Source organism: Podarcis bocagei (genome assembly GCF_964188305.1).
Source record: "Podarcis bocagei genome assembly, chromosome: 16".
In the NCBI taxonomy this organism is placed as follows: Eukaryota; Metazoa; Chordata; class Lepidosauria; order Squamata; family Lacertidae; genus Podarcis; species Podarcis bocagei.
The window spans coordinates 5,264,876-5,280,766 of record NC_138142.1 but is presented as its reverse complement, the minus strand read 5'-3'; the positions used below and the strand labels follow the sequence as shown (position 1 = coordinate 5,280,766).

At 44.0% G+C, this 15,891-nt stretch overlaps 1 protein-coding gene across 1 annotated transcript in view; it reads right to left on the bottom strand.

Annotated features, from left to right (window-relative positions):
* Positions 1 to 3,307: 3,307 nt before the first annotated feature.
* LOC308575569 (vomeronasal type-2 receptor 26-like) overlaps positions 3,308 to 15,891 on the bottom strand; it is a gene marked incomplete at both ends in the record, with an annotated part of 51,941 nt that continues 39,357 nt past the window's right edge. The window contains one exon of the mRNA XM_081174321.1: positions 3,308 to 4,209. Coding sequence (XP_081030447.1) covers positions 3,308 to 4,209 — 902 coding nt within the window. The remainder of the gene's footprint in view (positions 4,210 to 15,891) is intronic.

Genomic DNA, 15,891 nt, shown 5'->3' with positions numbered 1-15,891 from the left:
ATAATCCAGAAGTCTGAATAATGCTCGTAATTTTTGGTGTCTGTTATTGCTATTTTATTTACATGTATGTCATTAGAAATTAAGGATATTCATGCCCCTTGAAATTAAAGAATCAACAAATAATTGAAGAATTAAAAATTAAATGATAAAAAAGATCTGGAGCAGCTCCAAGAATTCCTTTGGGAATCATGCTGGCAATTCTGGGTGTCTGTTATTGTTATTTTAATTACGTATATGTAATTAGAAATCTGGGATACTCATGTCCCACTGCTTTCAAGCATGAACTATCAGCTCATCACCAGCACTTGTAAAGCACTTTGCACAGGTGCTCCTGACATCTTATTGAGCCTACAAACCCCCATCAGCCCAGCCACTCTTTAGCTGTCCCACAGCTGACATCACGAGAAGCTGAAGAGTGCCAGAAATTCCCACAAGTAGCTGTTCTTTAAAGTGACAGAAGAGACCAATAGGAGATTTGAGAGCTGTTTTTCCTCTTAAATAGGGAATATATAAAGAAGCATCTTCCTCTCCCGGATCAAATTAAAACAAAAAAAAACACTTCAGAAGGACTACCTACTTGTACTATTTCATTTATATTGCATCATAAGACATGTTTCCTGGACACTTCACAAGAAAGTACAACAGCTAAATTGAAATACAGTGGTACCTCGGGTTAAGTACTTAATTCATTCTGGAGGTCCATTCTTAACCTGAAACTGTTCTTAACCTGAAGCACCACTTTAGCTAATGGGGCCTCCTGCTGCCGCTGCGCCGCCGGAGCACGATTTCTGTTCTCATCCTGAAGCAAAGTTCTTAACCTGAAGCACTATTTCTGGATTAGCGGAGTCTGTAACCTGAAGCGTATGTAACCTGAAGTGTATGTAACCCGAGGTACCACTGTACAAAATAATAATAAACAATTGCAGACCCAGGTGCACTGGGCTCTCTATGATCAGTGTATTGACAGGATAACAAATTGCCAGAACAACTTTATGAGGTTACAAATTTGTCTCAGCTTTATTGATTATAGTTGTAGGTTGGCCTGGGTGCACCTCTCTCAAATTTGTGGGCGGAAGTTTCTGCCAGGATGAAGCCAGTGCTGCTTCTGTTGAACAAGTCATTCTCATCATCTCTCGCTCAACTTATGGGATAAAGGTATTCCAACACATGTCCCTCTGCTTCATAAAATAACATTATCTTACTGCTATTCATAAGTATAGAGACTGACAGATCAAATGATTTCTGGATTTTTCTGCAACCATTCATCAAATTGAACTATGGTGTTATAGATCCATCACAGTTTACAAAGTGTGCACTGATACTCACAGGTACTTGGTGCAGTGGAGAGTAGTAGGGTTATTGGGGCACTGCCCAGAAAATTCCAATATTTCCTCCCCCAATCTAATTGCAGGACCTCAGGTTCTGTCTATTACAGACTCTGGCTCCACCTCCGGTTGGTCTCCATGTCTTTTCCTTGCCTAATGTCAGGCTCCAGGGACTCTGCTTACTCCCACTGCTCCTGGGAAGATTCAGGAACCTGAGCAGGGGGAGGAAGAGGCTGAATGCAACCCTCCTCAGCACAATCCCTGACCCCAAAAAGTCCCCATGAGCATTAGCCGCCACTAACTTGCTGCTTCAAGGACAAGACAAAAAGTTTCAAAACATGCTAAGACATAAGGAATTCAGACTCAGCATATTCCTCCTAAATCCCTATGTGAGAACATTGCTCCAAAAAGAATAACATATTCAAAATTCAATATATTGGGGGAAACTGATATTCTGACTTAACCTATTGGCAAGCTGGCAAGCTGCATGCTGACTTAAATGTTTCTCTATGTTAAACGAATTGTGCATTGTTGATGATTAATAGGTAAAGGTACGGGCCAGTCGTGTCCGACTCTAGGGTTGTGCGCCCATCTCACTTAAGAGGCCAGGGGCCAGCGCTGTCCGCAGACACTTCTGGGTCACATGGCCAGCGTGACAAAGCTGCACTGGTGAGCCAGCACCAGCGCCGCACACGGAAATGTCGTTTACCTTCCCGCTAGTAAGCGGTCCCTATTTATCTACTTGCACCTGGGGGTGCTTTCGAACTGCTAGGTGGGCAGGAGCGGGGACCGAGCAACGGGAGCGCACCCCACCACGGGGATTCGAACCGCCGACCTGAGGATCGGCAAGTCCTAGGCGCTGAGGTTTTACCCACAGTGCCACCCACATCCAGTTGACGATTAATGGTTTAGTGTAATTTTGCAAGTGGTTCCAGGTCCTGTTGTGCATGGTTGTTGTATATAAAGTGCATAGTTAAACTATGGAAGTCACTCCCACAGGGGGCAGTGATGGCCACCAGACTAGATGGCTTTAAAAGAGCCCTAGACGAATTCACAGAGGAGAGAGCTATTCATGTCTCCTAGCCAGGATGGCTCAGCTCTGATGCCACAGTTGGAGGCAGCCATGATCCTGAATACGAGTTGGTGGAAACCGAAGGAGGGGAATGTGTTCTTCTGCTTGAATCGTGCTTGCAGCTTCCCCTTTGAGGCACCTGGGTGACCACTGCGAGAAGAGGAGGCTGGACCAGAAGGGCTATGGGCCTGATCCACTAGGCTCTTCCTGTGCTCTTATGTAATACAGTGTGTAGATTTAGATTATTCTGCAGACCACTTTCAGCACAGATCTACTTGCGTGGCAAGTACCCCCCCCTTGTGAAATGAAGACACGTGACACATTATTTTAGGTTAATGGGTGAAAAAAGGCCACAACTTTATTGATTACAGGAATTGAAAGGTATTGGCCTTAGGCATTGGCTCCTATCGACTACCCGGCATGGAAACCCGGAAGGGTTAACCACCAGCCGGGGGAGTCCTGCTGAAGTACGCCAACTAGGATCCCCCGGGTGTCACCGCTCGGGGGCGTGCCTTAGGCCCACACCTCCATAGGCTTAGGACAGGATCAGCTGGAACGTGGAAAAGAGTGCGGTCCCCGGGCGCGCCAGCCTTAAATGGGCTAAGCCACGCCTCCCCAGCCCGCCGATTGGCAGGCCGGGTCCGTGACGCACTTGAGGATTCCCCTGCTCTCGCGGGGGCTAAGAGCGAGCCCCCGCGTGCACAGGAGGGGGTGGGCCCGCAACCCCACCTCCTCTCAAGCTCGGAAGTGGCTTTATGGAAAATGCTGTATAGAAGTAGCCAAGGAGGCTATTTCAAAGAATCAAAAGGATGAAAGAGCTGAGAAATAAAAGGAATGACTTTGTCTGGTTTTCTTCCAATAAATGCCAGCAAACAATGCAAAAATTAAAAGCATCAACACAAGTTCATTCCTATTTGCTCCTCAGAATTAAGTGGTCTCTGCTGTTCAAGTCAGGCCTCAGAAGAATGATGTACAATTTGGGAGAAAAGATACAACCCAGCAAACCTGCACTGGAGGCCAAGATGCAAAAGACCTCCACAGCCACCATCTGCTTTCCTTTGGTGCTCAGATAAGAGGGAACAAAGGACAGCCAAACGCTGCAGAACACCAACATGCTGAAGGTGATGAACTTGGCTTCGTTGAAACTGTCCGGCAACCTCTTGGCCAGGAAAGCCATAGTGAAGCTGACCATGGCCAGGAATCCCAGATAACCCAGGACAGAATAAAACATCGCGACAGAACCTTCGTTGCATTCCACAATGATTTCCTCCATCAGAGAGTTCATGTCCACATCTGGGAATGGAGGAGCCGTACAGAGCCAAGCAGCACAAATGCTGGTTTGAACGGAGCAGCAAGCAAGAAGAACCGAGTTTGTGAGAGATTTCCCCACCCATTTCCTCATCCTGGATCCTGGTTTGGTGGCCATGAAAGCCAGAACCACCGTGATGGTTTTGGCCAAGACACAAGACACAGCAATGGAGAAGACGATGCCAAAAGCAGCTTGTCGTAAAGTGCAGCTCACTGGGTGAGGCTGTCCAATGAACAGCAAGGAGCAGAGGAAGCAGAGCAAGAGGGAAGTAAGCAGAGTGTAGGTGAGGTCCCGGTTGTTGGCTTTGACAATGGGAGTGTCCCCATTCCTAGAGAAGACGCCAAGTATCAAAGCTGTGACCAGAGAAAAGACCAGGGCTAAGGAAGCTAAAACGAACCCTAAAGGTTCTGCGTAGGAAAGAAAATGTTGGCGTTTGGGGATGCATTGATCTCTGTCCTTGTTTGGAAATTGATCATCTTGGCAGTGGAAACAATAATCCATATCTGAAAAAAATCAAATGTGTGATATATGAGTTCCAACAAATAAGGCATTAATTAGTTGGTGAACGTATCAGAGATAAGTGGATATTAACAATAGTTTATACAATTTTCAGCCACTATGCATAATCCGCAATAGTTTCTACATTTTGATGGGCCTAAGGTGCATGGATTGTTCATCTACTCTGTCCTTCATCTGGAATTAGTAATCAGAAATATTGACTTCGGTTGTACCCTTAGTGGTTCAATGTGCAAAATAGTAAGAGCAGACTCACTGGAAAGCACCCAGAGAGATCCTCATGGTGATGGAGAATTCTTGAGAACAGCCACTTTCAGCTCAGAGGATGGGCTGAGGACTGTTCTGAGTAAGGAGACCATTTTCGGCTCACACACCTAAAACTATCCAGTCCTAATGATGTAGCATGTAGGAAGCTGGCAGATTACACTAGACACATTCCACACCCATTTCTACAGATCTCACTTGTAATAGTTCTGGATCTAGTTTCCCCAACTATCTGTTCTTTCTTCCAGATATCAATGCAGCTGCTGCTCTCTTTAGGAGTAAAAAGTAAGGGGACCCCTGACAGGTCCAGTCACGGATGACTCTGGGGTTGTGGCGCTCATCTCGCTCTATTAGCTGAAGGAGCCGGCGTACAGCTTCCGAGTCATGTGGCCAGCATGACTAAGCTGCTTCTGGCGAACCAGAGCAGCACATGGAAATTCTGTTTACCTTCCCTATTTATTTACTTGCACTTTGATGTGCTTTTGAACTGCTAGGTTGGCAGGCGCTGGGACCAAGCAACAGGAGCTCACCCCGTCGCGGGGATTCGAACCGCCAACCTTCTGATCAGCAAGCCCAAGAGGCTCAGTAGTTTAACCCACAGCACCACCCGATTCCACACTCTTTAGGAGTACTGAACCAATAGAAGGAAAGAGTTGAAATATACATTAGGAAGCATTTTACAAATTTGCAGATTATGTCTCTTACCCATTTGATTTGAAATCATCCCATATGGACACGAAGCACAATCATAGCAACAAAATGGCAATCCCTCCTTCTTTTTCCTGCTGTTGCGTGGCTGGCAGTGATCATTACACAAGGCAAGGGGCAGCACCTAGCCATAAAAAGAGGAGAAACTGTAGCTCTCTTGTGCCTTGTGAACAACACAGTTTTAACCAAAGAGAAGAGATCAGCTAACTGATTAACATTATTCCAGAAAGGCGTGTTGTATAAATAAACTGTAATGTAAATATTGGGAGTGAATGAGAAAGGATATTGAATTTTAAAGATGGAGGATGGAGAGAGGATAGAGAAGACAACAGTCTTTGAAATACAGGGAGTTAAAAAAGAAGGTAAAATAGGAAGTACATACATTAACCTCAGAGAAGCACCACAAGATAATCTTCTTTCAAACCAAATGGGCAACTTATCCTCTCCTTGTCTTCTGAGCTGGAAATCTTACTTGGTTCAGCATGATTTACTCCTACATTCATGTGCAAAGTATTAAAATGTTATACTGAAATCCTATATATCAGGGATGTGGAACCTTTGGTCCACCAGATGGTATTGGACTCCCCTCAGTCTGAAATCCAGCCTGGCCAATGATCGGGGGGAGGAGAGTTGGAATCCAACAATAGTTCATTTGCAATATAGTGGAATATATTACCATTCTATACTTTCAAACCAGAACTCTAAAGAAGATCTACTACTTACCTCATGTATGATGAGAGAATAACTTGTTGGACATGGGTTATACTTAAACAATTTGCTTATTATGAAAAAGAATGTCTACATTAACCTTATAATTTGTATTCTTAATAACAATACCTCATTTTTTAAAAAAAACCAATGGTCCCACCTGATTAAAAGATCTGTGCCATGTGATCGCTCCCTCATCCATGCTGAAGTCTACGTTTTGTGAATCTTGTGGAACTATCTTTCCTACTTTCACTCGGGAGAAGGTTTGGTTTGGAAAAGTAACCCAGTTAATAATATCAAATCCACCTGCTAATTCCCCATTCTCATCAAAGGACACTAAGTCACCAGCACTGTTGTTGAAGGAGATACTCCTCAAGAATGAGTGCAGCTAGGCAGAAGAAAACAAAGGCAAAGTTTAAAAAGGAGAGCTTTTATGAATTATAGAAAGGAGAAAGTATCAATCCACATATTTCACACAATGGAAAGTAGTCAAAAACTGTGCAGTCTACAACATTTGGAGAACATAAGTATTTCTAGCAAGTACAGCTGGCCTGCCACTTGTGTGAGGGTTCAGCTCTGGGGTCCGTGTACAAAGGCAAAATGGTGCCATGTCAGGAAGCCCTGGAACTGCCCCTCCTGCAAGGTGGGTGTGCAGGGAGAAGGGGGCAAAGAAATGGAGAGAAGCTCATGGTGGGTTTTCCCTGCTCACCATTTGTTTCCCTGCTCACCATCATAAAGTGACCTTAACTTGCAGGCTCACTATAATCAATGAACATGACTGGAAGCAAGTTAAAAAAACAGACCAGGTAATTACATTTGAAAATAGCCCTATACAATCCTCTTTAGTACAGAAACAAATGAAGGTTCTAGGAAATAGTTGCTGTTCGTGGACAGAATGAGTGGGCAGTCATGGGTAGAAACAAACCTTAATGTTTTCAAATGTTTTCTTAATTCTTTATAATACCCTTTCTCTTGCTCAACCTAGCACATTTATTAAGTGGATAACGAAACAGGTCTAGTTTCAGAACCATTTTTCTATGGAATGGAGCATGGTGCTCAGCATCTATACAGGGGTCAGTGGCGTAGCGTGGGTTGTCAGCACCCGGGGCAAGGCAAGTAATTTGCGCCCCCTAACCTGTGGATTTGCGCCCCTAACCTGTGGATTTGCGCCCCCTAACCCGTGGATTTGCGCCCCCTAACCCTAACCCCCAGATGTTGCGCCCGGTGCGGCCGGCCCCCCTGCACCCCCACGCTACGCCACTGACAGGGGTGTCCCCCCCCCAGTACTCATACTGCAATTTAACTGGGGTGCTGAGAGACAAAATCTGTGGTTTGTGCCCTGTCAAATGGTGAGATAATGCCCACGGAAGGTTCTGGGGAGGCTCTTCCTAGATACCATCTTTCTGAAATTAACACCTTATGGGGCCCAATTTAACATGCCTCCTTCTTCACCACTCCTGTTATATCAGAATCAGAAACACATACGACAGCAGGTCATTCTGCAACTCCTCCCACGACACTGTCAAGTTCCACAAAAAGGTGACATTTCTGTGGGAGAAACTGCAGCAGGAGATGCTTCCACATGCAACTCCTGCAACTATTCCTGCAACTGGAAGGGAAGAACAGGCCCTATCTTGATTGTGGCTCCTTCAGCTTGAAGGAAAAGGAAAACAGTTAAGTATTGAAAAGAATGTGGTGCTCCTAGAATAGTATACAACGGATGAACAGGTTAAATCAGTGATGATTAAATGGGCAAAAGATTTAGGGCATGATATACAAATGGCAGATTGGGCAGACGCTTTGGAAAGAGATCTGAAATTCACAGCTTGTTGTACAGTGAAAGAAAACTATATGAAAATGATGTATTGGTGCTGTTTGACTCCTAGTAAGTTAGGGTTAGAGTTAGTTCAAATACCTGCTGGAAATGTAAATAAGAAGTGGGTACCATTTACCATATGTGGTGGCCTTGTAAGAAAACAAAATCATTTTGGGAAATGATATATAATGAATTGAGGAAAAAATGGGGGGGGGCTTTTGTTAAAAAACCCAGAAGCTTTTTTATTAGGAATTATATGTACTGAGATCCCAAAAGAACAGAAAAGACGATTTATGTATGCAACAACAGCTGCAAGGATGTTATTAGCCCATAAATGTAAAGATACAACAATAACGACCAAGGAAGAATGGCAAGCCAAAATGCTAGATTATGCCAAAATGTCAAAATTAACTGCGAGACTTAGGAACCAAAAGAAAAGGACTTTTAAAAAGAATGGGGGAAATATGCCTAAGAGATTATTGTAAGCAAATCCAAACATTAGCTGGACTCTACAAATCACTTGTAAAGTAAAGAGGTTCATTGTTAATTTAGATAAATGGAAATTGGGCAGAATGTATTGACATGTAGTTTTTCCAAAAAATAACATAAAATAGAAGGACCCCTGAAAGGGAGGGAGGGAGTAATGAAATTCAGAGAATCTCATGAAATGAGTATATAAACGTTGTTGATATAAACTTGTGTCTGTAAAAACCAATAAAATATTTCAAAAAGAAAAGAAAAAAGAAAGAAAAGAATGTGGGAATTGTTAATGCTGGAAGAGGGTGTGTTTGTGTGTGTGTGCGTGTGTGCGTGTGTGCTTGTGTGTTCATTCTATGGACTGTGTGTCATCGCCCATTAAATTAGCCCCAAGCAAAGGTTTATTCTGAATAGGAAATCTCACCTGCCAAGGTTGCAGTTTTGGAGGATCGAGCCCACCTCTGCCTGCCATCATTCTGCGTTTTGACCTGGATGAGTGCATCTGATGTAAAGTATGTGCAATGGCATAAACCGCATTATAGATACTGTAACTTTGGCCAGTCATGGTCATTTCAAAAATATGCCCAGGAAGGCTCTCCAGACTCTCATGGCCAGTGCAGGTCTTTGTGTTTTCCTTGTGCCCATTGGAAGCAGAAAATAAACAGTTGAATGCCTGTTGCCAAAAAGCCTGGAGGAACCCATCTCCATTTGGAGAGTTGGGGTTCAGGGTCTGAAGGAAGTCTTTAAATCCCTGGACTTTCTCTGTGTGAATTGCAAAAGACAAGGCACCATCAAAGGCTTGTATATCGTAATACCTTTGCATTGTTTCTGAAGAGAAAGCCCACTGGGCTGTAAAAATCCACACGGTGCCTGTAGACTTCTCTGCAATGTTTTCAGATACTGAATAGAAATATTGCATCCATTTCACAACTGCAATGGTCTGAGGTTCTGCACACAGAACCAATATGTTAACTTCTGAGGCCATCAGGAAAGAGGACTTGGCCCGAAAGAGTTCCAAGAAACTGAAATTATCTAGACCCTGAGATATGGCTGGTAGTTTTTCATTGAAAGCTGTACAGACTCCATGCTGGGAAAGCATTGGCACTAAGCTTTGCATAAAGGTCTCTCCATTTTCATCATCGGATGCCACAATTCCTACCCAAGTCCATTGGAAATGTAGAAGTAGCCTGACAATCCCTGCATATTGATATTTCTCATTGGGCACCGTTCGGTAGAATGTCTGGGGCTGCAACTCTGGGCTTCTCACTGGAGCTAATACACAGTAAGCAATCTGGAGGAAGAAATCAAACCCACAAGAATTGGAGAGTTAGAGCAAACAGCTGTGGTTCATCCCAAGTATCTGCTTGAAGAGAAAAACTCATGAGAATTTCTTGACTCCATTTATGGATGCATGTTGATTTCACAAGAACATTACGCATATCACCAGCTGTTGTTGGTGGGGAGGAGGAGCAGGGTTTCTCTGATCTCTTGCAACTGGTCTTGTGCAGCTTCCTGGGAGCAGGAGGAAGACTCCTGCTGCTGCCTTTGCCCTGTTCCAACCTCCCTGCTGCTTCCCAGTGACACATGGGAGACAAAGTCAGGCAAGCACCAAAGTCCCTCTACTCTAACCACTACTGCATGGACACTGAAATATTACTAAAAAAAAACAAGGAAAGCGACATACATTTTTATCATTCATATATTTTTTCTTTCTCATTTCCTTTTTCAGAAAGATGAACCAAAGCTAAAGGAAGTATTAAAAACCAGGGAGATAACTATTGTACCCGAGGCAGAAGAGCTTCACAGCCCCCAGTCTTACTATACCTGTGGAATCTTGTAGACGCCTAAGACAGTAGCCATGTAGAGAGAGATGTTAAAGTCAAGTCCCCCAATAATAGCTATCGTATTTTTCTTCTTCTCACATTTGAAGTTGGGGACAATCCTTTCTGTGATGGACAGAAGTTTCAGGGTGTTCTGATAAGTCATCCTTGCATTTGTGTAGCTATCATAGACATGGAACCCAAAGGTCATATTCGGTACGATATTAGGGTTCTCTTTTATTTCTTTTACAGCAAACACCAGGGAGAGAGTATTCTGGTAGTACTTCAATACTTCACTAAAAAAGAGTTATACTGTATGTCAGAGGTATTTTCCTTCTCTTGCTCTTAAGCATGTTGGTAACTTCCTGAATCACATGCACTTACAAAAGTTGCCTCATCTTTCTCTTAACTCCTTATTTCCTTTCAGCAACCAACGGAAACTCACTGGATGAGAAATTCCCAAGTCAGAAATTCTGAATGGTGCCTCTCAGTAAGTGTTTGGTGTAGGTGGGGAGTAGAGACCAGAGCACATCAGGTGGAACAGGATTTTTAATGGCTGTACAAAAAAAAAATACTGTAGCCCATGTTAGTCACACTCAGAGAAGGGCCAATAGGATTAATAGATCAGACTAATTTAGATGTAATAATTTCATTGGGTCTCCTCTGCATTTTCCTTACTTCATTTTGCAAAAACAAGTTTGCAACTGCTTTTTTATTTCCCTATATGGTTTGCATTGTATAATATAATCCAAAATCTATGCTGTTCATGTGTCACAGCATCCGTGTCTGTCAGATTAAATGATAGGACTTGTGGTTAAAATGGCCAACGAGGCAGCAGCTTCTCGCGGATCTCTGACCCTATAGCTCGGCTTTAAATGTTCTAAATGCTTTTTCGCAGTGCTTTAGTTTTAATTGTAGACCCCCTCTAGTTTTACTTTATTGGCCTATTTTATTGTTTTATTGCCGGTTGCCGTGCCGGTCTGCTATTACCAAAGACATCTTACCAGCTGCAACACCTCACCAGCTGTAATCTAAAAGCAGAGAGAGTTTAGGACGAGTTACTGCTTCACAGAGAAGGAACACCAGATGATACCACCAACTCCAGAGCCCAGCATTGTCAGAGAGGAATTATAGAATGACTGCAATCTACTCTTATTACTGTGAGCTGCTCCACCCCTTAGACTCCCCTCTCCTCCTTTTTTTGAGTTCTGGTAAAGCACAAGAAACGAGACTGTTGCTGCTTTTGAGGTGGAGGGGGTGGCGAGGAAACTATCCCAGCCCACTTTGTGCTAATCCAACTGAACTCTTGTGACTGGCCACTCTACCTGCCTGCCTCCCCCTGGCTCAGAGGAAATTACCTGTTAACGAGCCTGCTCACTACACCTAGCTCCATTTGCCTGTCACTGAGATTAAATGATAGTGATTGTAAAAATGAGGATCAAGCTTTGCTGCAATGGAAAACTGGATGTTAATGGTGTGAAAGGAAACACAGAGGGAGGTTGAGGATGAAGTTGGGAGAAAGCGGTGAGAGCCATGGGATCAGGCGATGAGAAAGCAGAACAGGCAGAAGATAGAAACATCAAGAAGTGGAATCAAGCAATGAAGAAGCCAAGATCACAATGTAAAGAGAAGAAAATATATGCTTAACATTCCTACTGGAAAAACGTCACAGGGAAATGTGTTCTGAGCATGCCGTGGTATGCTTTGTGTAATTGTAGCATACAGGAGCTCACCAAGAGTACACTATGAAGGATATGGTTTTTTCCTTACAAAAATTCATCTATAAGCTTTGTGTTTGGGTGCTCATGGAAATCCATTTCTTCAAATACAAAGCCAAAATAATTAGCAATTCCTCCAATGATTAGGTCCCCTCTCTGATAATTCTGGTATGGAAGCTGGAACGGCTCCATCATGGTGCATCTAGCAGAGTGTTCCTTGCTCTCAGTTGGAGGCAACTGAAGCCACAGGAAGAGAAGAATCTGCAGCTGAAATGTTCCCACCATCTTGGGCCCAACAGGGATGCCGGAAGTCAGATTTCTATCTCATCCTCCATAAACTGCATTGCAAGAATTTCCATTTAATGGTTCTGGGTTATTTTGATAAATGGAAAAAGCCAAAGAACTGATCCATGAAAACCTGCATGTTCAGAATTTCTCACTGGGGCTCTGAATGACACAGGATTTATTTTATATACACTTTCACAATCTGACATTGATTGTGTTCATGGCCTGAAAAAGTGTACAGGGGATTAGGGAAGATGAATGATAAATCCCAGCCATTTGAGATAATTACTGGTTATTGAGCTCTGTGACTTATAGTAAGATCAAACTAATAATGCACATTTGTTATTGAGTAGTGCTCTTGTAATTTTCAGTGCCACAGGCAAACAAGCAAACAGTCCAGCGGCAAACTGGTGCCCTGAAGGGAGCTTCCTAGCTTTCCCAACACTCTTCCTCAAACACACCTGCACTATTTCCCCCCACTGTACATGTGTCCCCAATGGAGACATGATTTTCAGGATTTTGGACCACAGGGATGTTTCCTTGTATACCAGTTAAGGGGAGGGAGGAAAGAGTTAAAATAATACAGGCTCCAGTTGCAGGTGCAATACAGAGTGTTACATTTCCTTACAGAAATGGTTAGTGTATGCAGACATCTGTTTTTCTAAACACTTCAGAAATCCCATATTGCATGGGCTAACAGCTGAGACTGACTAGCTATTCTATATAAAAATACAGTGGTGCCTCGCAAGACGAAAAGAATCCGTTCTGTGATTCTCTTCGTCTAGCGGTTTTTTCGTCTTGCGAAGCAAGCCCATTGACGGATTAGCGGATTAGTGCTTTTAGCGGCTTTTAGCGGCTTTTAGCGGCTTTTAGCGGCTTTTAGCGGCTTTTAGCGGCTTTTAGCGGCTTATCTGCTGATCGGATCAGCTGATAAGCGGCTTAGTGGCTTAGAAAAGGGGGGGGGGGGAGAAAACCAGCAGGAACTCGCAAGACATTGTCGTCTTGCGAAGCAAGCCCATAGGAAATTCATTTTGTGAAGCACCTCCAAAACGGAAAACTCTTTCGTCTAGCGAGTTTTCTGTCTTGCGAGGAATTCGTCTTGTGGGGCACCACTGTATAGATAAATGCATATGGAAGTAAAAAAAAATCCTTTTGTCATCTTAGAGTTGGAGAGCAATGTGAGGGACCCAGCAGGTGACAATGAAGGCTTAAATGCAGTGGTACAACTTGAAACATACAATACAGTGGTACCTTGGGTTAAGTACTGTTCTTAACCTGAAGCACCACTTTAGCTAATGGGGCCTCCTGCTGCCGCCGCGCAGAGTTCTTCACCTGAAGCACTATTTCTGGGTTAGCAGAGTCTGTAACCTGAAGCGTATGTAACCTGAAGCATATGTAACCAGAGGTACCACTGTACATGTGGTTGTGGCAAGTGGGAAGGGAAAGGACAGTAAGATCATGCAACTGACAGAGTGACTGAAGGTTAAGTTCCAATATATAAGATCCTTCCTGAGTTTTCAATGTTACCCGACAGTGGGAGAATGGTCTCCCTGGGAAGGGCTTGGGTTTTGCCCCTTTGAGGTGTGTCTTTGGGGGCTGTCACAATGAACTCCTGAACTGCAGAATTCACCACTGCACCACTGGTCAAGAGAATAAGAAAGAGTCTGTATGGTGTTTGGGTGAGATATAAGAATTTTTTGGAACGAAAAACATTGTTATGGCTATCCCCCACCAAAGCAAATGCCCTAAAGAAAATTAATATGGAAAGGAAATGGGGCACTTATAGAGATATACTGACTTTTGCTGGTGCTGGTTTTAAACTTAAAAAATAGAAGACATCAAGGACTGAGTACAAGACTGCGAGTAGGCCCAGTGAGACGCGACAGGACCTGCTGCTGCCGCAGAAAGATCCAATGGGGCCTGCCGCTGGTAGTCCTGCCAAGGCTCGGCCGCTCAAGATGGCGGGGAGCTCCCAGTATATTTGGGGTAGGGGCTGAGGTGTCCTCAAAGTCATCGAGTTGGCACCTATGTTTCTGTGATATTAAGGGTTGTGTGTGCTATATATAAATCAGGAGGTGAAGTTTTTCATGAACATTGTCACCTGCAATACTTGAAAGTCAAGATACAGCTAAAAGAAGAGAACATGGGGCACAGAAGAAGAAAAAGATGGTAATCCTGCTAGGTGATGGTGTGTAAATCTGTGCCTCATTCCAAAGAGGAAGGAACACATATGTTCAGCGATGATGACCTAGATAAAGGCATGGGATTACATTTCCGTTGTGTACTCAAGATCACACAGCACAGAGTGTTAACTTCTTAAAACCACCTTGCAGTCATGGTGTCAAAAGGGTGTGATTGTGCAACTAGGTTGATCTAGGAGGAGGCGGTCCTTCAAAAATCCCTGTCCTGTGCTGCTCAGAACATTAAATATCATTGCCCAGGCAGGCCCATTATGTGGCCCATGAAAGCAGCAAAATAATCGGACTGTACAATGGTGATGGGATAAAATCAGGACAAAACTTTGTTGGCAGCAGCAGGCAGGGCAAGGGTTGGCATGGCACTGGGTCCCAGGAACAGTTCATCATTCCACAAACCCCGTGTTGATGGAATGGATCCGCTGGGTTTGGATCACTCCAAATGGGAGTCGGCCAGTGTTGAACCTTGCCGTGGTGCAGGCCAAGCAAGCAAGGTCTCCCTTGAGGACCAGGGTGCAAGTTCCAACCAGGCAGATACCGAAACCACGCTTGGGTTTGCCATGGTCAATCCGCCCCTCAGGACCCTTAGGGGGGAACCCTCTATACTATGTTGATGCTGACCAATGCCATTTCCACCCTCATGCATATAATGTTTTTCAGCCTAACAAAGGAAAGGCATAATTTCACTGAGGGAAAGGGCGGGGAGCCAATCACGTTTGGAGAAAATAAAATCATTTCTGGCCCTGTCAACCAACGACCCAAAATTGCCCAGTGAAGGCTCTAACCTGAGGGTGGGCAGATGGGAAGCTCAGAAAGCTCCAGGGGAAACAGCCTTATATAGGCCTGCCCTCCCCTCTGCAGCAAAGGCTTATGGGACAGCTTTTCCCCATTAGCCCATCACACAGAGATGATACTGGGGAAAACCTTGCCCAGTATTTTGCTGCACTCTATGGGCCACAACGCTTCTGGGCACAGAGCGGGGCTTATGGATACTTTGAATTGTGCGTGCAAATGTCCTGGCAGCCAGTAAAATAGCTTGAATGGCAGAGCCACATTCTTCAGATCATTGGCACTGGGCAACAGCCTGGCCGCAGCATCCCAGCCTAGAAGAAGTTTCCCAATACTTTTCATGGATACGTTCATGGATAAGTCCAAACCTAGTGTTCAAATTATAAGCATTTCATTGTGATGGGATTCACATAGGATATTTGCCTTGTTAAGTGAGAAACAGTTTGTGTGTGTTGATCAGCTCTGCCTGAGTGTTTCTGGGCCCAGTTAGATATTGTTGATATGATTAAAGTAAAGAGTGGCAGACAGCAGATGAGAGAAAAGAGCAGGTTTCTCTCTTTCTTCCTGATTGTCAGCTGCTTGCTGAAGTTTGCTTCATAATTAGAATCCTGGCTGACAAGTTTAATTGGGCTTTCTGCTGTGAAAATTACAGCCTATTGCAGAGCCTTGTCTTGGTTTGCTGCCCATTTGGGACTTGGCACAAGGTGGAAAGCACAGCGTCCAGGTAAACACAGGTCACAGTTAATACCACGTAAAAGTCAAAGCACTGTTTACAATGCAGCACAGAAAACTGTATAGCAAATGCTATTTTAAGGTTAGTTGTAATACTGAATAATCAGGAATAATGATGATCTGTGTAAATTGCACCTGTATGTAGCATATGCGATGG